The sequence below is a fragment of the Podarcis erhardii genome, assembly GCF_964252035.2.
Source record: "Podarcis erhardii genome assembly, chromosome: 2".
NCBI lineage: Eukaryota > Metazoa > Chordata > Lepidosauria > Squamata > Lacertidae > Podarcis > Podarcis erhardii.
Window position 1 is genome coordinate 54,411,970 of NC_138498.1, and position 26,931 is coordinate 54,438,900.

The 26,931-nt window shown below is 39.3% G+C and overlaps 1 protein-coding gene across 10 annotated transcripts in view; it reads right to left on the minus strand.

Moving 5' to 3' along the window:
- The window catches only part of LOC309336388 (uncharacterized protein), a 78,663-nt gene that overhangs the window by 16,173 nt on the left and 35,559 nt on the right, over nt 1–26,931 (minus strand). For all 10 annotated transcript variants that reach the window (XR_014153985.1, XR_014153986.1, XM_081852009.1 and 7 more), the window contains 16 exons: nt 26,796–26,917; nt 24,614–24,829; nt 19,454–19,597; nt 18,743–18,906; nt 18,106–18,218; nt 16,078–16,193; nt 13,126–13,344; nt 12,044–12,196; nt 11,273–11,433; nt 10,365–10,474; nt 8,818–8,936; nt 7,385–7,597; nt 5,797–5,940; nt 3,915–4,081; nt 3,613–3,728; nt 1,656–1,780 (listed from right to left, as the gene is read on the minus strand). Coding sequence is in view for 8 of the 10 variants with exons in the window: in XM_081852009.1 (XP_081708135.1) it covers nt 1,656–1,780; nt 3,613–3,728; nt 3,915–4,081; nt 5,797–5,940; nt 7,385–7,597; nt 8,818–8,936; nt 10,365–10,474; nt 11,273–11,433; nt 12,044–12,196; nt 13,126–13,344; nt 16,078–16,193; nt 18,106–18,218; nt 18,743–18,906; nt 19,454–19,597; nt 24,614–24,829; nt 26,796–26,917 (2,402 nt within the window). In the remaining 2 variants the exon portion in view is untranslated. The remainder of the gene's footprint in view (nt 1–1,655; nt 1,781–3,612; nt 3,729–3,914; nt 4,082–5,796; nt 5,941–7,384; nt 7,598–8,817; nt 8,937–10,364; nt 10,475–11,272; nt 11,434–12,043; nt 12,197–13,125; nt 13,345–16,077; nt 16,194–18,105; nt 18,219–18,742; nt 18,907–19,453; nt 19,598–24,613; nt 24,830–26,795; nt 26,918–26,931) is intronic.

Below are 26,931 nucleotides of genomic sequence, written 5' to 3' on the forward strand. Positions count from 1 at the left end.
AGTTTATAAGATCTCCATTTCCTCTTAAACTTTTGGTAACTATAGCAGGAGAAGGAGCTATCACTAACTCCAAAGATGAGCTGGAAGAATCCCATCTTTTTCTATGTTGTTTCTTGGCTACCCTAGCTGCAAGGAAAGGGGGAAGTGGATCTACTGCTGAACCTCAAGGCCTCTTCCTCTCTACATTTCTGAGAATCTTCAGGACCTTCTGAGCAACCAGGATATAAACCTCTGACAAAGCTGGAATTGAAAGATAGATCTTAGTCACACCCCCCCCAATCCAGAAGATGACAAATCTTTTCTCAGATTAGCTGCACTGAAAACCTAGTCAGAGACATTCACCTCCCCCCAGCGGTGACCAATAGCTGCTTCATGTGCTGCTCTACTCTGCCTAGCCCTGAGAAAAAGGCAGGGAAAGTTGGAACAGACCCATGCCTGTCTGCCTGTCCTAGAGGAAAGGGCAGATGGGGGAAAGGAGGGAGGTGCACTGTGCATCTTCACTGTTCCAGTGCTGTTGCTCCTCTGGCCAGCCAGGCCCTGAAGAGAATGGTGGCTTGAGATGCAGAGAAATGGTGGATTGGTGCAGGTGTGCCAGACAATTTAATCTCCTGCACTGCCAAAAAAGAGGCCTGCCTCCTTGGATCATTTGCCAAGGTGGACAGCTTGCCCAGCACCTCCCAAAAACTGCTGCAGGTACTGATGATGATGATTTATTAAATTCGTATACCACCCTTCACCCTCAGATCTCAGGGCAGTTCACAACATAGTTACAATATATAAACCACAAAATACATAGTGGGGAAAAAACAACAACAAACCATTAACTCCCCCCCCCCACAAAAAAACACATTAAAAATGGCATCGGATGTCAATCAGCCAAAGGCCTGATTGAAGAGGCATGTTTTCACCTGGCCCCTGAAATTGTATAATGAAGGCGCCAGCCAAACCTCCCTCCACAAATGGGGATTATAAAGAGTTAATTAAGTAGGCAGGCACCTTCTGTTTCAACTTTTAAATGCTTGCTTAAAACTCTTCTATTCCATCAAGCCTATGCAGGCAACTAAGAATATATCTTTCCATAATAGTTAACGGAAGAGTATTTTTTAATTTTTTATATGGTTTTAACTGTATGGTTTAATGTACTGTGATTGTAAACCACTTTAATATTTTGTATGAATAGCAATACAGTATATAAATATTTTTTAAAACAAAAAAGCAAGCAAGCAAGCAATGCTACAATACAGAAAGTTAGCCAACTTTGCCTTAAATTTAAATTTTTGCTACTATTGGTTGCTAATGCAAACTCCCACAACTATATTGCAACTTCTATATTATTATCAGCTTCTTAAAAACTTGGTGATAGAAATATTTCAAACTCTCTCAGAATTTTCATATTGCTAAGTAAAATCTGATTATGCAAGTAATTCAGATCCCACAAGAAAAGCTGGTCTTAACTTACTAGGCTAGCAATTTGGGTAAAAAAAAAAAAAGAGTTGTACTTTTGATGCACAAAATATTGGTTTTAATTAAATTTCAACAATTTGTGTATTAGGGTGCCCATACTGAAATTGACATGGAAGTCTTTTTAAAATTTAACTATCTTATTGTATGTCTTCTAATGTTTTACATAAATCAGTAGTATTATTTCACATTACCCTCTTCTCTTTTCTTGCAAACCCACGATTTTTTCCCGTAACAACTAGTTCCTGGCATTGAACCTTCGGGAACATTTAGCTGCACACAGCAATTCCAGGTGAATGTCCATGAATTATTACGTAACCTCAATTTTTAGAAACACACACAGAAAAAGTTTTGTTACTTTGAAAATCGATTTACAAACTTTAATAGTATTCAATGAGTTACTATTGCCCATTTGCATTCTATTAAGGGCTACTTCACAAAGTACCTTGTTAAGAAAACAAAATATTGCATATAAATATGTGAAAACATAATGCACACACACATATGGAAAAGCATGAAACATACAACTGGTAAGTACATAATTATGTATGGCTAAAGTTAGCCATAACATCCCATTATATGATGTGTGAAACTGCCCAAACTTTTGCTTTCTGTTCCATAGCCTCCTGGTTTACACAACACAGAAAGCCAAACATTCGGCTTAGTGTGTTGTCCAAACTTGGGCTCATGGTACAGAAGGAAAAGGGCCAGAAAAAAGCAAAGCAGCTGCAAGCTGCATGTTTGTGTGGTCATCGTAAGCCAGTTTCCTGTACCATGACATGTGAACGAGGGCAGTAAGTAGTGCAGCTAGTGGTCTCCTGGAATGAGTACAGTGGTACCTCAGGTTACATACGCTTCAGGTTACATATGCTTCAGATAACACACTCTGCTAACCCAGAAATAGTGCTTCAGGTTAAGAACCTTGCTTCAGGATAAGAACAGAAATCGGGCTCCAGTGGCGCGGCGACAGCAGCAGGAGGCCCCATTAGCTAAAGTGGTGCTTCAGGTTAAGAACAGTTTCATGTTAAGAACGGACCTCTGGAACAAATTAAGTACTTAACCCGAGGTACCACTGTATCAGAAATGCCACATAGCAGATGGAAGCAGCAGAATTAAGCAACAGAAAGGCTTAAGGGTAAATTCTAACACATGCTCTGAACACTTCGTAAATACATGGGGGGGGGGGGGCGAGCCACATTTCAAATTCCTCTAATGAGTCTTTGAGTTTGGCAGCTTCTAGCAGCATATTAGTGTCACACAACAAAAACAACATTCAGCAATGTGAGTCTACCAGGATTTTATGCAAATAGGTCTGGACAATGTACCCCCAGTAGAGCTACTTTAAGTTTCAGAGGGAGCATGGGGCTGATCATGAGCTTTAGAACTATTATTATATATTTATTTATATGCAACCTTTTTCCCCTGAGGGGACTCAAGGATGCTTACAGATAAAAATAAGAACTGCCAATATCATCAATAATTTGAAAAATTAAACATTGATAAAATGATAAACTATACACACAAATAAAATGTATTAAAACATTACCAACTATTACAATAAAAACAGAATGGCAGCAGCCGTCTCATTAAAAGCAGTCAGTGCCCCAAAGCCTGTTGGAACAAGGAAGTTTTCACCTGCTGGCACAACAACAAGGAGGGAGCCAATATAGCTTATCTAGGGAGGGTAGGGCCGCATTTAGGTTTGATGAGGCCCTAAGCTACTGAAGGTAATGAGGCCCTTTATATGCTCAGCTGTCCTTTGTCAACAACAAATTGTCGCTGTTTTTTTGTGTTGAATATATGCTATATGGTAATTTATGCACCTAATAGGTATCTAAAGCCATTTGCACATAACAAATAGGAGCCCGCACAATACAAAACACTGTTGCTGTATGTAGGCTTTATTTTATTTGTTTTTTATCTTATATTTTGGAAACGTACATCCAGGTGTTTTTCCATTTAATTTTTTGGGGGGCCCCAAAAGAGTGGGGCCCTAAGCTATAGCTTGTTTAGCTTATACGTAAATCCGGCACTGAGGGAGGGGGTTCCAAAGTCTGGGAGCAGCCTGGGACATTCAACTTTGTTGTAAATTTCAGAGTGTGGGTGCTTATTCTTGCTGGCAGCGGCAACTGTGGGCCTCACTCAACTTACCATTTTAAATCTGTGTATAAAACATTAGCCTTTGACCACTCCAAATGGGTACAAAATAGACCACCATGAAGACCAATCCAATAGATTCCTCTTGGCAATATAGTAAGAAGTGAATCCTAAATAATTTAAAAGGTAGAACACCTATGAAAAAGTGGTGTAGAAATGGGGGACACACATTTTACAAAAACTTGTATATCAGCTTAAAACCATCCCCCAAACTGGCATTTCCCACTGAAGCTGCCACATGGCATATCCAAAGTCATACAAGTAAATATATATTATGTGAAAACACAGGCTTATACCATCTCGTTTCTACTAGATATCCAGAGAAGGTCTGCATCCGTATATCGTCTACACATATCTCTTGCATCAAACCATGTATTTTCTGTTGCTTTGGGGAAGTAATAACAGCTGCCATGCCAGTACACCCAGCCATCTTCAACAGGGCATCTCCCGCCAATCAAGGTCCCTGAAATGTAAACACATACATACAAGGTGAATTGTTTCCAGGTAAGCTAGCCTAAATATTATATGTAATACTATGTTTTACTACCTATGTAGACCAAACGAGTAAGATACATATGAGCTTGTTTGGAGGTTCTAGCAGGGGAGCGCAGCTATCGTATACCCTTGACCGAAGAACGGTACACTCCTTCTATCTGGGATGGTCGTCCTCTTCCACCGAGCGCGCAGCTTCGGGAGGGACGCACATGGAGCGGTGAGGGAGGAAGGGGACACCCGCCTAGCCAGCCAGATCAGCCGAATCAACCCTGGCGATCAATGGGGTGACAGATGTCGCAGCCAGATCGCCCTCACATCCTAAACGAGTAAGATACATATGAAATCTCAGAGCTATGATCAAAGAAACATGCTTCAAGCCTTATTTACCAGGCCCACCTCACAAGATCAGGTTCCACCAATGTGCACTTTTCAGGTACCACAGAGCCTACAGCTGTCTTCTTCTCTTCCATCACTGTGCTAAAGCAGAACCCTTCTTGTTAGCAGTGAAATAATATGTCAATCAAACAGCAAAATGCACTATATTTTTATGTTGTGGACCACCCTGAGAACTACAAATGAAGGGTGTTATATAAATTTAAATAACAAGAATAATAAAATAACAAGAACAAGAACAACATGCACCCTCTAATCCTGGAGTGACTGCTTGGAAAAAAAAGCAAAAGTGGGCACTATACTCCCTGAAACCATCTGATATGAGGCACCTTCATTTGTATAAAATTATCTGAAAAACTAACCCTTCTTCACAATTATGGGCATCCCTCAACTATTTTGGGAAATGCCAAGATTTACTAGAAAGCAAAATAAACTAGGGAATAGTGGATCTTTTATTCTTGAGCTGAATGTCAGAAATTACAAGACATGAGGCTTGTTTTGGACATTTTACCCAACACAATAAAAACTGCCCTTTATTGACAAATTAAGGAAATCAAGCAAGCTCATTTACATCATTCACTCCCTACAATTAATTCCAAAGTATCACTACAACTCATGGTATTATTTTTTTTAAAAAATGCACTCATTTTGATTTGATTAAGAAGTAGCTGACTTTCTTCCAGAGTACAAATATAAAGCATCTGCCTCTTGTAAGAAACAGATAAATTGTGGAATTGCCAATGGGTTTTTTTTGGGGGGGGGGTTGCCCATGATCAATTTTATTTGTTGGAAAAACTTAATGCTGTTATTTTCCATACTCTCTTTGAAAGAAGGATACTGGATTATTGCCAAATGATTTGTTGAGTTTTAAGCTTGTTATCATACAACATAATTAATAATCTTATCCTACAATCTTTATCAAATCCTTGATACTTTGAGTGAAGTCTGAATACTATCTCTATTCTCTGATTTTTTAATATAATTCAAGTACTGAGCTAATCCATGACTTCAAAAGGATGCTAACCTTTCCTTCCAACCTTGTGAGTAACAAATAGCAGCGTTATTACTTCACTTAGCTATATCCTGCTTGCATTTTGACATTTCAACTTCACACCTTTCAAAGAAATAGGATTGGTTCTATATACTTAAAGGAATTTAATTTCAGCTGAAACCAGAAAAGGATCATGACCACTGTTTGATATTCCTACAACTTTTGTCATAATATGGTTTCTCATATTTATGCGAGCAGAAATTTTTAAGAAGAAGCAGAGAAAGGGGTTCCCAGATCACCTTTTTTGCAAGCGAACGTAGGGTCATTTTTGCTGCAAAACAAGCTGTCACCACACAACCCTGTATAGGGGTTGCATGGCACATCATCACCACACTTGCGGCATATTTGTTCACAGTTCTCTCCAAATCTTCCAGCGACACAATCTATGAAAGATGTAAAATATTATGTTGTTGTTGTTTAGTCGTTTAGTCGTGTCCGACTCTTCGTGACCCCATGGACCAGAGCACGCCAGGCAAAAATATTATATTACAGTGAAATACAGGAATGACTTCCATAAAGTGTAGGCTACATCTGTGGGTAAATCTGGCTACAGCTGCATAATAAACATTAAAAACTTCCCTATACAAGGCTGCCTTCAGATTTCTTCTAAAAGTTGTATAGTTATTTATCTTCTTTACAACTGCTGAGAGGGTGCTCCACAGGGTAGACGCCACTACCTAGAAGGCCCTCTGCATGGTTCCCTGTAACCTTGCAGTGAAGGAACTGCCAGAAGGCCCTTGGAGCTGAATCTCAGTGTCTGGGCTGAACGATGGGGGTCGAGATGCTCCTTCAGGTATCCTGGGCCGAGGCTGTTTAGGGCTTTAAAGGTAAGCATCAACACTTTGAATTGTGCTCAAAAATGTACTGGGAGCCAAAGTAGGTCTTTCAGGACTGGTATTATATGGTCCCAGCAGCCGCTCCCAGCCACCAGTCTAGCTTCTACACTTTGTAGTTTCTGAGTCACCTTCAAATGTAACCTCACATAGAGTGTGTTGCACTAGTCCAAGAGGAAGATAATCATGGCATGTACCACTCTGGTGAGACAGTGAGCAGGCAGGTACAGTCTCAGTTGGCGTACCAGATGGAGCTGCCCTGGACACATAATTAACCTGCGCCTCCAAAATGACTCCCAGGCTGCATACCTAGTTATTCAGAAGCACAGTTACTCTATTCAGGACTAGGGAGTCCCCACACCTGCTTGCCCCCTGTATCCCAGAAACAGTCCTTCTCTCTTGTTAGGATTCAACCTCAATCCGTTAGCTGCCATCCAACCTCCAACTGCCTCCAAGCACTCACACAGGACACTCACACACCTTCACTGGCTCCGATTTAAATGAGAGGTAGAGCTGGGTATCATCCGCAACCTGGTGAACACCCAGCCCAAACCCCCTAATGATCTCTCCCAATGGCTTCATGTAGATGTTAAAAAGCATGATTGAATCATCCAAACATGAATAGGACATAGAATGTAGTATCTACCAGAAAATAGTGTAGCAATTGATGGCACATATTTGTTATGCCCACATTCATAGTTCTTTGCCTCTGTTGTCTTCGCCCACTGCGAGTATTTAAATGGTAAACTCCTTAGAGCTACAAGCCTTCTTTTACTTCTATATTACATATATCTGAAGCATCCCCTCAGTATGTAGAAACCACTGCCTCATTTAGGATGGCCCAGCGTCACTTTCTAATTAATAGGCATGCACCCATCCCAAAATTGTTATTAATAAAAATAATACAGACAAACCAGTTGCATTTGAGTTAAATTATATAAATTTCAGCAAAGAGATAAAAGTAAATAATTCTGCACATACTTGTACTGCATACCTGATTTAATCCAGGTTTTCACACTTTTGTCCCTGGTATTGTATATGCTTAGACCTGTGTGTATCATGAAATCTTTCCCTGCTTCTACCACTCCAATACACGATGACAAGACTAAACAGGCCTGTTTAGCCTCATTTAAAGTAGAATACTTAGGAGCTTTTCCATCAGGAAGGTAAAATGCTCTTCCAATGAATTCGGTAAAGAGATCAACATCTGTTTAAAATATAAGGAACAGTCAACTTAAATGAAATGTATAAAATATGACTGCTCCTAATTATTGTGCAGATTTGTGATGTGCAAGTGCAACCTGCCAGTTCACAAATGGACAAATATACTCTGATTTAAGGGCCCCAAACTAGAGCAACTGTTGCAACAAACAGATAACAATGCATTGTTATGTCTTTTTCACCAAATTAATTTTTTTCTAAAAGATTCCCCTTTTCATTGGTACAAATGTTTGTCTTGTCAAGGACCTGAGCTTTCAGAAGTAGTACACATTTACACACAAATCATTGCAGTGCCAAAATGGCCACACAAGTAATACTGATATTGAATTTAAGGATTGTACTTAGACACTTTAAGAACTACACTGAAAGGTATCTAGAAAATCTGTGCTTTTGGACTGCGTTTAATGGGACCACCTAGAAGTAAAGAAGGAGAATCAGTATATACAGTGGTACCTTGGTTCTCGAATTTAATCCATTCTGGGAGTCTGTTCAACTCCCAAAATGGTTTGAAAACCAAGGTGTGGCTTCTGATTGGCTGCAGGAACTTCCTGCACTCAATCGGAAACTGCAAAAGCCAAGTCGGACGTTCGGCTTCTGAAAAACATTTGCAAACCAGAACACTCACTTCTGAGTTTGTGGTGTTCGGGAGCTGGTTGTTCAGGAGCCAAGCCGTTTGACTACCAAGGCACTATTAAATTGATATGTGAGTGTTTTAAATGTGTGGATCTGGCCAGCAGCTTTTTATTGTTTTAATGTATTTTTTTATTAAAATGGTGAGTGTGATCTGTCAAGAGTATATTTTAATGAAGAAAAGTGGGACAGAAATCACAAATAAAATAAATAATAATATGCATACTTGTGAGTCAAATTCACTGAAATCAGGAGGGCTGCATGGCCAGAGAAAGTCAATAGGTTTTAAGAGAGCTTAAGGAGGTATGATAGAGTTGTTATAACTCATTACGTATTGTCATTTCGTGTCCAGTACTGATCTGGTCAAACAGATTTCACATCTTTTTGAAGCACTATCATCTGTTTGATGAGGTGATACTGATAGCAATACTGACAATGGGGACAAACCACAAGAAATAACACAACTATATCACTTCCAACTCTTGGAAGGGGGGGGGGGGGAGAGACACATTAGTTTCTAGCCAGAGTCAAGTTGTGCATCTGTTTCTGAGAGGCAAAAACAACTTCTTAAATTACCTTGTCTCTTGCAAATCCATTTTCTGTGAAGAGAACAATCAATCACAGATAGATATCTCTTGAAAGCAACTCCACAATCAGAAACAGATTGTGTATATCTTCTGTTTTGCCTAACCACCCTGCCAGCAGTTAAGGAGAAAAAATGTACAGGTTCTGATTAATTAAACCGTTCCTTAAGGCTTGCTCTATTTCAACATTACTACAGGAAGTTTTCAAAACCACACACTAATTTTGGGCAACAAACTTCAAATGCATTCTAAAATTAGCAACCTGAAAAACCATATAAAGATTTAAGGCTGGTTCAACCTGAGTAGTAGCATTCTGCTTGGATATATCTCGTCAACTAACTGTATGGAAATAAGAAAAAGTAATGGTCAGAAGAGGAAAGAAAACTGTGCAGTATAAGCTAGTATCTAAAAGAGGTTGGCAAGGCAAGACTAGCCAGTAAGCAAAGAGAATCTAGAGGAGACCCCTGTTCCCAGGCAAGGCACAGAAGGAACAAAGAAGGATTTTTTGGAAGCCATATCTAGTATAAAGATTGAAGCTATGCGATCCCTGCCTTTCTTGGGCAGGAGGAAAAGACAACCCATTCTTTCAGTGTCTCATCCTCATTTATGCCAGAGAATGACAATCTGCCCTGAAATTGCCATAAATTATCCATTCAGTTTGGACAGTGATATTTTGACTTCAGCCTTTTGCCCATGTGCACAACTCCTTCACAATGTAAACAATCAAACCTGTAAGTCAAAACATGAAACTGCAATAACTGGTTTTGAACCAAACCAAGATACTAAACCATAGTTTGAATATGGTTTAATATACTATCTTGTGCTAAAGGTGAAAACCATAGTTTATAGGGGCAGATGAAATAGGAAATCATGGTTAATTTGAGATTTTCTAGTTTGACTGCTTGCTCCACAATGAGAAGAATGAAGAAGCTGAATTGACAGTCGTTGTTGTTTTAGAGACTTGAAAATCAGCGAGATCCTTACTGAAACAGAAAGAACCTCTGAATACTTTCTTAAAATAAAGAGCATGTACTAGAATCTGAATATATCACGTGATCATTTTTTTCTGTTGAGAGAATGGACTTTACTAAGGCTCTGAAAACAGTCTTTTCTGCTAATATTGGACTATATTAGAAAACATCTCACCATGAATGAATGAACTTTATTATGGTCACAGAACAGGATTAAAAAAGCATATAGATAAAATAGCAGTTAGGATTTTTTGACCGATAATTGTTAGGGCAAATGAGGACAAGGAAACAGGCATAAAACATCCAAATAAAATACAAGATTAAACACAGATAGTGGATGGATAAAAAAACCCTAATAATTAAAACAGATAAGAGCTAAAAACCAACAAAAACACGCAGTTAAAACAACTGTAAGAGCATAAGAACTAAAAGACTCGCAGATAAAACAACTATAAGAGGCAGCAGAGTAGAAGCCTCTTAAATAGAGGACACTCACAACGTTAAAAACTGCTGTGCAAATATGGTTAAAACAGACAATTAAAACAATAGTGAGATTAAAACATCTCACCATGCATTTTGAAAGATTGAAGTTGTGTTATCTACCCAAATATATTGATATGACCGCTTGCTGAAGATCAAACCAATCCAGCTGTCATCTCCTGTATACTGTACCCACATCTGTAAGAATAAAGAAGAAATAAATCTGTTCTTTATGGTGTAGGAGCAGAATACGTTTAAGATAAACCAACATTCGGAAAAGTCCTAAAAACTATTTTATAGCAAGAATCCTAAAGCCTTATATCCAAACAACATTTAATCATCCTTTGAATCAACTTTCCAACACATAAAAACCTCCTTTAATAGGTACCGCATGTCTAGTTTAGATAACGGTGGTATATGCTTTTAAATAATAATTTAAGAGAGAAAACTGAAGTAAGCACACAGATTACAAAGCTCCAAATGTCTTCAGATAGCACTGTTAACATAGATTCAGTTTCTCTCAGCTGCAAGGAAGCTTTCTAAAGCATTCATAGTCACTGTAAGAGCACTGTATAAGGGTTCTCACCACCACTTTCTATAATAAGTCTAAAATACTTCTATTCTTGTTAGGTAACTAATGCTGCAGTTGTAACAAGAAGTAACAGTGGCTGGCTGGAGATGCTACTGCAACAGAGTCCTTTTGTGCTGGAAAAAGAAAGACCCATGCAACTGGCCTCACTCATGATTGAAGAAGCTACACACACAAATCATAGTTACGTGATATAGTAAAGTGGGGAAGTACCTCCCATGTTGGGTAGGTATCTGAATTGCTTATATCTGAATGGAGAAACACCTGCAATTTGTATGGCTTCTAAAATGAACAAAAGAAAACAGTCACAGAATTAACCTAATTAAGTCTAATTCACAAACCAGCCCCTATCCAGTGTGAGAAGGATATAAAGCAATTACACCCCCCCCCCAGCTCACAAATAGTACCTTTTCATGACTGTTTGTAATTTTAACTAGGTCTGTTCCCTTAAATCCTTGGCATGCAATCCTGGCATCGGTCCATGTGGCTGTTTTTGTGTGTTCCACATAGTAACATGACTTGGAATAATGGTACCACTGGGGCTTCTTTGGGCACGGATTTGTGAAAGCTTAAAAACCAATACAGTAAGTTGTAATATAACTTTGAAACCACAAGATACACCTGCATATCTATGTAATTAAATGCATTTCTAGCTGTGAGCAAACCATACTGAATTAAAAAATAAAAAGGGTTAAGTCCAGTCAAGGCAACTATGGGGTTGTGGCACTCATCTCACTTCAGGCCAAGGGAGCCAGTGTTTGTCCACAGACAGCTTTCCAGGTCATGTGACCAGCATGACTAAACCGCTTCTGGCGCAATGGAACACCGTGACAGAAACCAGAGCACATAGTAATTGTAGTATCTTTGTAGCACCTCAGAGAGCGCTACCTAGTGAGTTTGTGGCTCAGTCGCTTAAGTTACTATTACATGCAGCAGTTTCCTGTATATTTTAATTCTACTTACACAGAAAACTAATGCTGATGTAAACGGTAAAATTTAAAGGAAATATATTAGTAAATGAAACCCAAAATTTCAGTGGTTAGTAGAGGAGTTAGAGTGACTTCTACAGAGTGGCTGACATAAATTAAAGGAGGTACTAAAAGAAAGGTAGAGAAAGCCACATAAAATGGGAGAATAAAAAAGGAAAACCTATGTCTAGAAACTGTCATATTTTGTACCTTTTGCATTACACTCTGGATCTGGGGAGTCCAAGGTACACTTGGTAGGGCCAGTGGCTACACATTCTCCAGTAATCGGATGGCAAGGTAAGTTATTGGCACACTTTTTGCAAATGAAGTGACAATTTGTACCAAAAAATCCAGGATTGCAAACTAGAATAAAATTTGAGAATTAAAACAACAAAAGAATAAACTAAAAACCAGATTAATAAGTACATTTCAACATTTGACTTTTACTATGAGCTGTTTCAGGTATGCAAATAGAGCCCAACTTGCTCTGCACTTCCAAAGTATATTACTATTGGTTGGATCCAGGTTAATATTACTAATATGTACATGCATATGCAGAAGTTAAGCCCCTCTGTATTCACTGGGGCATACTCCCTCCCAAGTGTGCATAGGATAATAACCTTACTGTATATTTAGTTCTTTTCCTAAATAAAAAAGTGATTCACAAACTGAAGATAGGTTGTTGTTGTTGTTATCCCATATTAGATTTGGGAAGAAACATGAAGAGAGCAGAGAATGACTTGCCATCTAGTGAGCAATAAATGTGGGACTTGGGGGCTCACAAGTCAGTTTTCTAGCCACTGTGCTACACTAGAGTTCATTAATTGCGGATTGAATGAAAAATAGCTTATTTGATAGAGAAGTTCAATTTTATCTGAAAGAGGCTATGATTAATTTATTTATTTAATGTATTTCTACCCCATCTTTTGTCCCATAAGAGCAAAATAGTAATTAATGCTTTGATGTTGACATCACCAAAGCTGTAAACTCTTGGCCCAGCTGGACATATTTACTTTGGGAACCAAACAGTTCCAGAATCATTTAGATTTAAGAAACTAAAACGTTACATAAAATTTATTATGTTCTACTATTTTTAGGATCAGAGTACTTTGGATAAGTTGGCAACAATGACAATGCCGTAACAAGAAAGAGACGTACGTAGGAGCCAACAGCATCCATCTGCCAGTTAACAACTTAAGAGGCATTTCATAAGATCAGGAAAAAGATAGTTTGTTAGCCACAGCCACATTGTTATAGATAAGTGTATAGATAAGTTCCTTTAAGTGACTCACCAGACTTCACATATAAGGTGTCATGTGCATCGACGCTTTTGAATATATTTGTTCCACTAACCATATAATACTGGCCTTGTGATAAAACTATACCAGTACAAGTAGTTTTCTCAAAAATGCAATCCTCTTCAGCATCACTCAAAGTATAGAACATTTTTGGCAAAGCGTTTTGTCGTTGTGGTATAATGTGACCTTTGTATTCCTGGAATATATTCCTTGCTGTCCAAAGAAAACAATCATAGACCGTGATTTTTACCATCAGTTCAAAGACTAAGATGATATAAGAAGAGCCTATTGGATCAAGCCAATGGCCAATCTGGTCCAGCATCCGATTCTTACAATGGCCAACCAAATACCTGTGGGAAACTTGTAAGCAGGACTTGAGAGCAACAAAACTCTCCCCTTGTGTGGTTTCCAGAAATTGGTATTCAGAAGTATACTGCTTCCAACCAATATAGCCTCCATCACAGCTAAGAGTCATTGATAAGACTTTTCCTCCATAGATTAGTCTAATACCGTATTTTTCGCTCCATAGGGCGCACCGGACCATAGGGCGCACCTAATTTTTAGGGGGGGAAATTCTTCCCCCCCTCCCCAAGCCCCAAAGTGCAAAGAAGCCAAGACAGCGAGCGGGATCCATCCTGCTGGCTGTCTTGGCTTCCTCTGTTAGCCATGTGTAACTTCTCCAGCTGGGAAAGGCTGCGCGTGGCTTTGGCAGAAGCCGCAGGGCTGGGGCTGGGGAAGCCCAAGCTTCCCATGACCCCAGCCCCCAGAACGGGTCCGGGAGCGGCGGCAAGGTTGCGTGCAACCTTCCCTTCGCTCCCAGAGCTTGCTGGCTCCGAAGGCTTGCGGATAGCTGCCTGAAGCCCGGGGTGCGCAGCGGGAGTTGGCGCTGCGCTCCCCGGGCTTCAGGCTTCAGGCTGCTATCCGCAAGCCTTCGGAGCCCGGCGGGAACTCACGCTGTGCTCCGAAGGCTTGCGAATAGCTGCCTGAAGCCTGGAGAGCGAGAGGGGTCGGTGCGCACCAGTCGCTGAGCTCCAGGCTTCAGCGAAAGCCTGCATTCGCTCCATAGGACGCACACACGTTTCCCCTTCATTTTTGTAGGGGGAAAAGTGTGTCCTATAGGGCGAAAAATACGGTACTTTTTAAAGCCATCCAAACTGTGATCACACTTTAACTATGCTCTGCCTAGTTCTAGTGCATAATTTTATAAACTTCCATCATGCATTGCCACCTCTTACTCATCTTCTTTCTCTAACCACAACCCCAAAGTCTTGCTATCTACCACAGCCCCAAAGTCTTGCTCCTGATTAGTCACTGCCAGATCAGACTCCATGAGCGTATATGTGAAATTAAGATTTTATTTGTCCAACATGTACCACTTTCCTCTTGTTTACATTGAACTGCATTTCCCATTTTCTGCTTCCTCCTATTTTAACAAATTTCTGATCCACAAGAGGATATCGCCTCTTACTCTGTGACTGCTGAGCTTACTCAGGTGTCCTTGGGAGGTACAGTGGACGCTCGGGTTGCGAACATGATCAGTACGGGAGGCACGTTCGCAGCCCACAGCGTCGCGCCTGCGCACGTACAAAGAGTGATTTAGTGTTTCTGCGCATGCGTGAGCACTGAAAGACAGAAGTAACCCGTTCCAGTACTTCCGGGTTCAGTGCGTTGCGCAACCCAAAAATTCGCAACCTGAAGCATCTGTAACCCGAGGTATGACTGTATCTTGTTGAAAGCTTTTTGAAAGTCCAAGTACACTATGTGTATTATGGAAGATCAAGCTTTCTCAAGGACACCAAGATATCCAGCAAGTATCACACATATACCACAAAAGGGTTTGTTCTTGAAAACAGTTTGGAAGCTTCAGATGGTACAGACCTCAGTGGTCCAAATGTTGATGAGAGTGAACATGCAAAACATTTTACTATGTTCTTGACTAATCTGCTTACAGATCATTTACTATGATCTTCACTAACCTGTCCTGAATTCCAATTCACTTGTGAATTCAAACTGCTGGTCATTATTTCCTGAATTCCTGCAAAGCACGTTATTTCACTGTACCACCCTCTCCTGGAATTAAGATTCTAAGTTGAAGTCATGCTTTGCATTCCCTCAGCCATAGAAATGAGATGAGGAAGGTGAAGGGAAAAGGCTTATTCATTGGCGGCCCTTACACTGTGGAACACTTCTGAGAAAAGCAATTTTCGCCAGCTTTGTTTTACCAGCACGTTTTTCCAAAGATGTTCAGCTGTTGTTATGGCAACATCAAGTAATTTTGTTGTTGATTGTTCAGTGTTGGAAATCCAATACAGTGGTACCTCAGGTTAAGAACTTAATTCGTTCTGGAGGTCCGTTCTTAACCTGAAACTGTTCTTAACCTGAGGTACCACTTTAACTAATGGGGCCTCCCGGTGCTGCGTGATTTCTGTTCTCATCCTGAAGCAAAGTTCTTAACCCAAGGTACTATTTCTGGGTTAGCAGAGTCTGTATCCTGAAGTGTCTGTAACCTGAAGTGTCTGTAACCTGAGGTACCACTGTACTGATGTTTAAGGTGGGTTTTCTTTCAAGTTTTCAAACTATACAAGAAAAGGCAGTGTGTACTGTACGTAATAGCCTAGCTATTATTATTCATCTTTTAGTAATATCCAAATAAGATTATTGCACCCAGGAGCCACAGAACCATCAACATCTTATTGTATTCCTTACCACCCTTCTCCACAAGGTCCCAGGGCAGGCTACACCATATAAAAACACAACGCAACTGAAACAATAAAAAACCCTTTAACTCCCAAACAATAATTCCACATAACACATTGCAGAGAGGACAACATTAAGCAGTGGGATGACTCTTTAGAATATTCCTTGCTTTCCCTAGGTGAGAGACAGTACTGAATAGGAAGAATATAAAAGAAGGAAAGGGAGCAAGAAAAAAAAGCTAATACTTACATTCTTCTCTTTCACATATAAAATAAAACTTCTCAGAGCACTTTGCTGATTGCAGTAGTCGCTTACTTTTGAGAATAGTACCACAGCCATCACGTTTGTCCCCTTCTATATTTAACCTAAAGGGAGAGGCAACATTTTGAACTACAGCTAGGAAGAGAAAAATATTCATTCTAATTTTTATAACATAATCTGTTATATCACACACCAGTGTGCAGAATTTGGGAGGGTCACTTTGGGAGCACTGCTGCATTAGAAATAATAATAATAAATAAGGCAGGTGGCCTCTGAAAAAAGAATGTTGCAGTGTAGAATATGCCTGTTCAGGGTTCTACCAAGTTAACCATGTTCATTATGCTCCATTCCATTTCCCTACACAGTTTTCTAGTTGTCATCTTCCTCCATCCCTCAACATTCTCAGTTTTCACATGGCTGTTTTGGAGTTCCCACCCTTTAGGATTTTCTCCCAAAGATAGATGATAGATGATAGATAGATAGATAGATAGATAGATAGATAGATAGATAGATAGAATTTACTTCTCACAATCTTGAGCAATCTATTATTATTGCAGACTCACTCACAGGGACTCCCAGCTCCAGGGAGCAAGGCCTAAGCCAAGAAGGTGAACTGGACAGGACAATCTGAGATTAAAAAAATTGGCCACAACTTTATTTATTCCAGATGTAGGTTGAATTTGGGTTAGTTATTGGATGTATATCCCTCACAACTCTTGTGCTGGAGGGCTGTTGCATTACAGGGTCAAGCTCAGGATTAACAGGTCCTCCACAAATCCCTTTTATTGAATATTACAGCATTGCCACATATGTGCTTGTTGCTGATTGGTTAACACAAATACAATGCAAGGGTTGCATATAGGCATTAATCATCAATAGATTAAAGGTTGGGAAAGGGAACACAGAATTAGACAGGCGTGAAAACCTCCTTATTAAACTATTACTAGTGATTGATATAGCAGGACTTAAACTATTACTAAAGATTGATATAACAAGACTTAAAGGAACATAACTATCGCATTCCGTAGATGTGGTCAACCATGCATTAAGAACAGGTCAGGGTACAATGTTTCATGAACTCAATGTGAACTAAACATTCTAGGGTGGGTGAGGAAGGAACACTTCAACTTAGAGCAGTTTCATGTGCAGAAGCAAAACTTCCCATCACCCAAAAATATTGAATTTGAATGGAATAATTGGCATTTTTAATTGTATTATAATTTGGTATTGTATCAATGTGGCTTATATTGGATTATTATTAATGAAAAATTAATTAAAATTATTATAAAAAAGAAAGTAAGCTTCTAAATACCAATTGCTGAAAGCCACAGGAGGGGAGAGGGCTCTTCTGCTCAGGTCCTACTTGTGGGTTTCCTACAAGCATCTGTTTAGCCACTGTGAGAACAAGATGCTGGGCTAAATGGGTCACTGGCCTGATCCAGCAGGCTTTTCTTACATTCTTAAATTATTAACATTTAGCTTCAATAAGTACATATCTGTCAGATGCTGTTGCAGTTGCTTGAGAGTAACCAGGCAGGACTCTGACCTGTCTTTTATAGGCTTTATTTTGGTGCAAACTATTTACCGTGAAGAGCATCATAAGTTCATGTCTGGCTCAATCGCTAGCAGAATCCGGGAGTGGTCTGTTTTTGGACCTCCCCCAACATAAAAGTTTCATCACCCCAAGCCTTTCCCCCCCCCCCCACATCTCAAACTACTGCGCATGATTGGGGATGGCAGGGGTGTGCTTCCCTCCTTTCCGGCTTGCTCAGGCACGGTGTTAAGGCTCTCTCTAGCATCCTCTGGTCCTTGCACCTCTTCTCCACTGGAGGCTGGGCTTTCCTCCTCGCCGGAAGAGGAACTGCTTCGCAAGATTTCTATCTCTCGCCTCTGAGCTGATGGCAGTTCCCTGACATTATCCATACACTGAAAACTGTTCAGTAGGTATTTCAGGGCCATAAATAAAAAGTACCTCCAGTCCCATTCATAAAAGGCAGAAAAATGTAAACATCTTACCAGTTTATATTAGTGTTCACATTTGTTCCATCTCCCCATTGCCAACGAGACGTCTCTGAATGCCATTTCATTCCTACCCACATTTGTTGATTTATCATTGCTTTCACCCATGTCTGGAGCAGAACACAACAAAGACATAATTAGCATCGTTAAGATCTGGTGGTGTGATCTCAATATACTCCATAGGTGAAACTGCATACACATCAGGGGATAAGTATAGCTCAATTCTCCCTTTGAACAAAAACAAAAGGGTTGATAGCGCCTCCTCTCTATCTCTCCACCTAGGTATCAGGCACAATACTTGAAATAAGAGGACTGGTACATATCTCACATGAAGCCATTTGCCTGTTCTCTTCCTCCCCAGTATCTCACCCAACAAGTGACTTCTGACTACAACAAAAGTATGGGAAGGGAGAGAAGAAGGCTTTATATTTTTGTTAACACTCCTCCCTCACAGTACAAACAAAATCTCTCCCTTAAAATGAATGTTGAAGTGCCATTTGCAAAAAGGTAGATTTTTAAAGTGCCCACTGAATTTTCTTTAAGCAAGTAAATGTTATTTACCACCTTCAGCACTCTTGAATAGAAAGGTGACCAACATTTTATAGGGTTTTTCTTTTCTTTTTAAGATTCTAACCTTTTCCTCAAGGCTTTGTATCTCAAGTAGATTTGTGTCTTTAAAACGTCTGCATAGCTCCTGTGCTTCACTCCATGCCACTTTTCTTTTTTCATCTATCAAGTAGCATTTTCCTCCCCAGTACCACCAGCCATCACCAAGGGGGCATCTTAAACTGTACAAGCCTGACACACCATTAAAAGAGAAAACAAATGCAAAAACTATCATGATTTCCCATGTTTTGTTGCTTTTCATAGTCTAACATTCCTTTGTTTCTTTTGCCAAGTGAGTATTTTCAGAGTGGGTAGAGAGTTGTTCATTATATAAGGCAGAATCTTCCCATTAACTTCTGATAACTGTCAGTGATAAGCTTACTCTGTACAAGTGATGGTTTGCAAATCAGGACCCATCCTCAGGGGCACATTCTCCCTTTCCCTCCATCCATCCGTCAGGATCTATTGTTTTATCCTGTTGTTTTAATTACATTATTTTTCAGATGCTGCTTTTGTATGCTTTTATGTCTTCAATTATAAACTACATTTGGCAAAGCTTTGTTTTCAAAACTCTTAAATGAATAAATGAATAAATAAATAAATAGGGGTATTTAAAAGAAAGAAAGAAAGAAAGAAAGAAAGAAAGAAAGAAAGAAAGAGAGAGAGAGAGAGAGAGAGAAAGAAAGAAAGAAAGAAAGAAAGAAAGAAAGAAAGAAAGAAAGAAAGAAAGCCCACTTACCGAAAGGGCATGTACCTATACGCTGAGGTACAACACAAACAATGGGACCTTCACATGTTCCTGTAACAGGGTGGCATGGTTTGTCCCAATGACATGGCCGGCATTCAGCTTCACACTCTGGCCCATAGTATCCATAGTCACATGCTTAAAATAAAATAAAATAAAAGTAATATAGCAGTATGGAATGTTCAAAATATTTCTTCTTTTTTTAATTTTTATTGAGGGTTTTTTATTACAATAGAAAGAAGAAACAACATAACAAAAAACAAACAAAAAAGAAAAACAAACATAAAATTTGACATCTTATAGTAACCAACTTTTCTTCATTATTGGACTTCCTCACGTCTCTCACTCCTACTTTCCAAATTTAAAGAGCTTTAACCAGCAATTTATCACCTTGTTTCCATTCTTATTATACACTTTTCCAATATTTTGTCCCTGACTTTGAATATTTTTATCTAGGTCTTAAATCTCTAATCTTACCATAGTATTTATTCAAAATTTATTTTTTCTCATAAAACTCACTCATTCTCACAATCTTTTCACCAAATTTTTTGGTACCCAGTTATTTTCAAATCTCTCATCCTTCTTAGCACTCATACAATTTACAGTGTTTTTGTAAATAGTCCTTAAATTTCTTCCAGTCCTCTTCCACTGCTTCCTCTCCCAGGTCTCGGATTCTGCCAGTCATTTCTGCTAACTCCATGTAGTCCATCAGTTGCATCTGCCATTCTTCCAGTGTGGGCAAATCTTGAGTTTTCCAATATTTAGCGACGAGTATCCTTGCTGCTGTTGTTGCATACATAAAAAATGTTCTATCATTCTTTAACACCCTCTGGCCAACAATGCCCAAAAGGAAGGCCTCTGGTTTCTTAGGGAAGGTATACTTAAATACCTTTTTCAATTCGTTATATATCATTTCCCAGAAGGCCTTAACCCTGGGGCAAGTCCACCAGAGGTGAAAGAACGTTCCTTCAGTTTCCTTGCATTTCCAACACGTATTATCTGGCAGGTGATATATTTTTGCAAGCTTGACTGGGGTCATGTACCACCTATATATCATTTTCATAATGTTTTCTTTCAAGGCATTACATGCTGTAAACTTCATGCCAGTGGTCCATAACTTTTCCCAGTCAGCAAACATAATATTATACCCAATGTCCTGTGCCCACTTTATCATAGCTGATTTAACCGTTTCATCCTGTGTATTCCACCTCAGCAGCAAGTTATACATTCTTGAGAGTACCTTAGTCTTAGGTTCTAACAGTTCTGTTTCCAGTTTCGATTTTTCCACCTGGAATCCTAACTTTTTATCCAATTTAAAAACCTCTTTAATCTGAGCATAATGTAGCCAATCTCGCACTTTGTCTTTTAGTTTCTCCAAACTCTGCAATCTTCAATTATCTCCATCTCTTTCTAATATTTCCCAGTATTTCGGCCATTTGACCTCCATATTGGGTCTTTTCACAGCTTTAGCTTCCATAGGTGATAACCACCTAGGAGTCTTATTTTCTAATAAGTCTTTATATTTTGTCCAGACATTAAACACTGCTTTCCTTACAATATGGTTCTTGAAATTCTTATGAATCTTAACCTTGTCATACCACAGATATACATGCCATCCAAAAGCATTGTTAAATCCTTCCAAATCTAACACATCAGTGTTTTCAAGGAGCAGCCAATCTTTCAGCCAGCAAAAAGCTGCTGATTCATAATACAACCTTAAGTCTGGCAGGGCAAACCCCCCTCTTTCTTTAGCATCAGTTAATATTTTAAACTTAATTCTGGGCTTTTTGCCCTGCCAGACAAATTTAGAAATATCTCTTTGCCACTTCCTGAAACACTCCATTTTATCCACAATCTGTAAAGTCTGAAATAAAAACAGCATTCTTGGCAATACATTCATTTTTATAGCAGCAATTCGGCCCATCAAGGAAAGTTTCAATCTTGACCAACTTTCTAGATCTCTCTTAATTTCTGACCAGCACTTTTCATAATTGTCCTTAAATAAACTCAGATTTTTTGCTGTTATATTCACCCCTAGATATTTTACTTTTTTAACCACGTTTAACTCTGTCTCCTTCTGAAACCTTTCTGACTCTGAAACTGTCAAATTTTTCTCCAATACCTTAGTTTTTTGCTTGTTTAATTTAAAACCCGCCACCCGACCAAAGTCTTGAATTAATTGTAATGCCCTTTTCGTACTAGATTCTGGCTCCTGTAAAGTCAAAACTAGGTCATCTGCGAAAGCCTTAAGTTTGTACTGTTTCGCTCCGACCTGAATTCCTTCCACCAACCGGTCCCCTCTAATCATATTCAAGAGCACCTCCAGGACCGAAATGAATAGCAGTGGGGAAATAGGGCAACCTTGTCGTGTTCCTTTTTCAATTTTAAACTCTTCTGTCACCACATTGTTCAAAATGTTTCACATACATTATCTTGTTGTAACCTTTACAACAGCCCTGCTAGGTAGGTCACTGTTATTATTTCCATACCTGAAGTTGGAAGAAAAGATTGGCTAAGGTTAGAGCCTAGTTGGGACTCAGCTATACAGCTGAAAATAAAATGTTTTAAGTGTGTTTTATATGCAATATACAATATGACACTAGATGGCAATGGTGAGCCTTATGGAAAATTCATTGTATTTTTAAAAACTTTTTTTAAAAAGCATTTTCAGAATGTTTTTATATATGTGTAGATTCCACCTCAGTTGGGAATTCCTGAGTCATAAGCTCAGCTATCCCCAAAAATTAAACACTCATGCTGAAAGACATGCACCAGGTGGGATACGGGCAGACAAAAAGTGATTAAGCTACCATAACCACACTCACCAGTTTTTGTCAGTGTTTTCCCTGAGCTTGATACTGCCAAAAAGCCAGTTCTGTTAATTTCAAGCAGAAGCAGCTGTGCATACCACTGATTGGCTAAGGGCTTATGCTAATATACTCCCATTTCTACATTCTCGGCAAATCAACTTTTTTTTTTTTTTTTTTTAACAAACTTTAACACACATATGCAGAGTGAGGGAGAAGGTACAATAGGTAGATTTGTTAGGGCATCATGTAGTCACAGGGTTGGCTTACAGCTCCATTCCTGTTGAAGGCAAGAGCAAAACGCTCTTTGAGAAGTGAGTGGCTCCCATTTAGTTTTGCAGAGCCACTAAATTTGAAAAGTCATTGGAGTATCACCAAGGATAAGAAACAACAAGAAATAAAGAGCCCATTTCCCACATAACCATAAGTAGTACTACTTAGCTACTACTAACATACTGTATTTTTCGCTCTATAAGATGCACCAGACCACAGGACACACCTAGATTTTGGAGGAGGAAAACAAGAAAAAAAAATATTCTGAATCTCAGAAGCCAGAACAGCAAGAGGGATCGCTGTGCAGTGTAAGCAGCAATCCCTCTTGCTGTCCTGGCTTCTGGGATAGCTGCGCAGCCTGCATGCACTCCATAAGACGCACACACATTTCCCCTTACTTTTTAGGAGGGAAAAAGTGAGTCTTATAGAGCAAAAAATACAGTATATAGTGATAGAACGACAAAGCTACAACCATAACAGAAAAGAAAAAGCATAGAGAAAAGAATCAGTTGCAGTCCCTATTAGGGAGAGGCCCCAGGGACAAAACTCTCTTCGGGTAAGTACCAATTGTACTATTTATAGTGGGCATCAAGCGGTCACTGGGTTGGGACATATCACAGCTTTCCCCATTAGGGTAGGTATCAACAGCAACAGATTAGAGCAGGCATAGGCAAACTTCTGTCCTCCAGATGTTTGGGACTACAATTCCCATTCTCCCTGACCACTGGTCCTGTTAGCTAGGAATGATGGGAATTGTAGTCCCAAACATCTGGAGGGCTGGAGTTTGCCTATGGCTGGATTAGAGCTTTAAAGCCTGTTGAATGACCTTGAGGCCAAAGGTGATATCCATTGAGGCAAATAAGTTCATTTTATAATGTCTGGCAAATGTGCTATGCAAGGACCATGAAGCCACCCTGCAAATCTCTGACAGTGGGGCATTAGTGGAAAAGGCAGCTATTTTGCTGCAAACCTGGTAGAATGCAAAGATAGGAAGAGGAAGATTTTTACTGGTCCTTTTTCTGATTTTTATTGAGGTGAAGGAAGCAGGGAAGAGAAGAAGCAAAAAAATAAAAAAGGTAGGAACAACATTTCTGAGGGAAGCAATCTGAGTAAGGTGTGAGGAGAGAATGGGCTGAAGAGTGGGGGGAAATCAGCCAAGTTGAAAGAACTAAGGTACAAACGGAGGAGGTAAAGAGGGAAAACCCTGACCATGGGAAGAAGAATAGAAAGAATATAAAATGAAGATTACTGCTTTGCACAGGCAGGAACAGATAACTAAGTGGGAGCTGCCCACTTTCCAAAGAGCTTTTCTCTCCTGCCTGCATCACCAGGAATGGAGCCATAGCCCAACCCAGTGACCTCATGATGTCTGCTATAAATAAAGATGTTAAATGAATGTTTGCAAGTAGTGCTTTTTTCATTTTAAAAAAATGTTTAGGGGCACTCTTTTTCCTACTTATATTAAAATACTGCCCCTCAATGAGGCCAAACTTAGATTCACAAAATGTTTAGGGGTATGTGTCCCCCAGAAAAAAGCACTGTTTGTGAGTATGCTTTACAGTGTTTGGAGGAGGCAAAAAGAAAGAAGACATCAGTGTTCAGTTGAGGGGATATACTGGACGAGTAAAAGCAGGAACAAGCAAATATCACATCTGAAGGAAAAACTTCTACATCTGTAGGTGAAAGAAACTAGCTATTCCAAGGTGCCAGACTCTTCAGCAAGGAAAAGCATGAATGAGATTTCAAAGGATCTACAGTGGTACCTCGGTTTACAAACAGTCCTGTTTATGAACTATTCAGTTTACGAACTCCACAAAACTCGGAAGCCGAACAGTGGAAGGGCATCGGCGGCGGGAGGCCTCATTAGGGAAAGTGCACATTGGTTTAAGAATGGATTTGGTTTAAGAATGGACTTCAGGAATGGATTACAGTAAGTTCGTAAACCGAGGTACCACTGCATTTAGAATACAAAAATATCACAGAATTTTGTATTTTCATGAGAGGGAATCTTGATACGATTCAGTATTCAATAATTCTAAACATTTAAGAAGGTACTCAAGACAATTACGACTACCTGATTTTAAAAATGTTACACTTGGACCAAATCCGCCACCGACTAATGTTAAACCATTGAACAAGAAATATCCATTTTTCCACAATCCATAGCCAAGACATCTTGACTTCAATCTAATACATTCATCCCTTGAATAATTGTAAGTATAATTGGTTGACAAAGCTGGTTTCTCTGAGATCACTAGTGAATCCCAAAAGCCTGTGTATACATCAAGGTCTGTAGGGAAGACAGAAAAACGTTATACTGAGGTCCATCTGTTAAATATATATGAACAACCAAATATTAATATCATTTATGTGATGCTTACACAAGAGGTCTCTTTAAGAAGATTGACCTCTATAAGCAAGTTCTACAGCTTAATTAACGTATAAAGCTAGTTTATACGGATGATAGAGATATGGATATGGATGATATGATACGGATATGATACGGATATGATACGGATGATATGATACTTATGATACGGATGACTCACAACAAAGCCAGGCAAGGTCAGTTAGCACTTTGAAAAATCTATGCTGAGTACTGTATATTTCTTTAAAATGTTAAAATTTGTAGACAAAATAAACAATGTCATAACTCTGATATTTTAATCATCCCTATTATTGCTCACTTGTCTGCAATCAATATGCTTGAACATATGAGGGAATTCAGCTGCACTGCTCACAGATTGTAAAAAGCAACCCCCCCTTTTTTTTAATTCTAAACCTTTGCCCATCAACTTACGATACATGAGCCACAATGCATGTACAAATTCAACAGAAAAATGAAGATACTGAACACTGGGTACCACCATTAGACCCATAACAGCATTTGACAAGTTATGGCTTTGTTGCCATAAGATCAACTACTATTAAGCAATTGCTACTAGATTGCTTTAAATCAAGACAGTAAATCCCACAGAAATAATGCAAAGCAATTCTTTAAGGCAATCAGTCATTCAGTGCTGACAAAGGTAGCAAGAGATCTAGAACTTTCTGGGGATTTCTTTAATGCCAATGTAAGATATAAAAAATTAACAGAAAACACACATGGGTCTCTTAACAAAATGATTCTGTTCAGATTTCCAACAGCTCCATTACATTCCACTCTGTGACAACTGGGCATGCTCATTGCGCTGTTTTTGGGAACTTGCCTCATGAGGAGGGTTAAAGAGGATTTGTTTGTTTTTTGACCTTCTGCATATCTTAGGGTTCCCTGGTGATGTGATTCTTTCTTCTCTGAAATCTTGCTTAGTATGTGACTGATTCCTGAAGGATCAAACTAAAACACCATCTAGTTCAGCATCCTATTCTCACAGTGGCCATCTACAAGCAGGACTTATTTTCACCTCTTTAAGAGGTTTTTTAAAGCTTTTTTTGGCACTTCTGCAAATCATTCATTTAACTGAGTTATGCTTGAGGGGTAAGAAGTGTACATTTTTATAAAACTACAGAGGATCTTCATTATAACAGCTGGTGAGTTTTGAAAGCTGCTGCTGGCTCTTCTAATTCCTTCTGCTAACTCTATACAATTCTCAGAGTTCATCTAGGTTGCTACCTCGTTTAGATGCTGAAGCTATCAGAATTTTGTCAGAATACAAATATTCACCACAGCAGATCACAAGTAAATTGAGAGGCCAATGGCCTAAAACTTCCCAAATAAATACAGAAAGTTTGCATTAAAAGCCTTCAGATTGAAACATATGATCTAAGACCTTATGGGCTGTTGATCATGGATACACAGCAAAGTGTACCTAAAGATTTAGTGCCCCAAAACAGAGTACTATAAACTACAGTGGTACCTCAGTTTACGAACTTAATTCGTTCCAGAAGTCCGTTCTTAAATCAAAACCGTTCTTAAACTGATGCGCGTTTTCCCTAATGAGGCCTCCCACCACCAGTCCCTTCCACCGTTCGGATTCCGTTTTAGACCAAGACACTAATTCCGGTTTTGCGGAGTTTGTAAACCAAATCATTCTTAAACTGGACTGTTCTTAAACCGAGGTACCACTGTACTGTGTTGCAACTGATATATTGTAATTCAGGGCTTCTTTCTGTTCCAAGCAAGTAGCATTTAATCCCTCTGTTGGGACAGTTGATCTTCAAAAAGTCAATAATGCTAACTCTCATTCAGTTGTCTTCTTCCCCAAATTATACATGAGCAACTTCTACGTAACAATAAAGATCAGCAGACTCCAAACCTCGTCCAGCTGGTCTCTTGCACACCCATTCTCTCTTTTCAGTACAGTAAACTTTACTGATAACACCTTTGTTTGACATATCAGCACATCTGTGCCATTTGTACCCCTTTGGGAAATCCAGCCTGTCAAAATATAA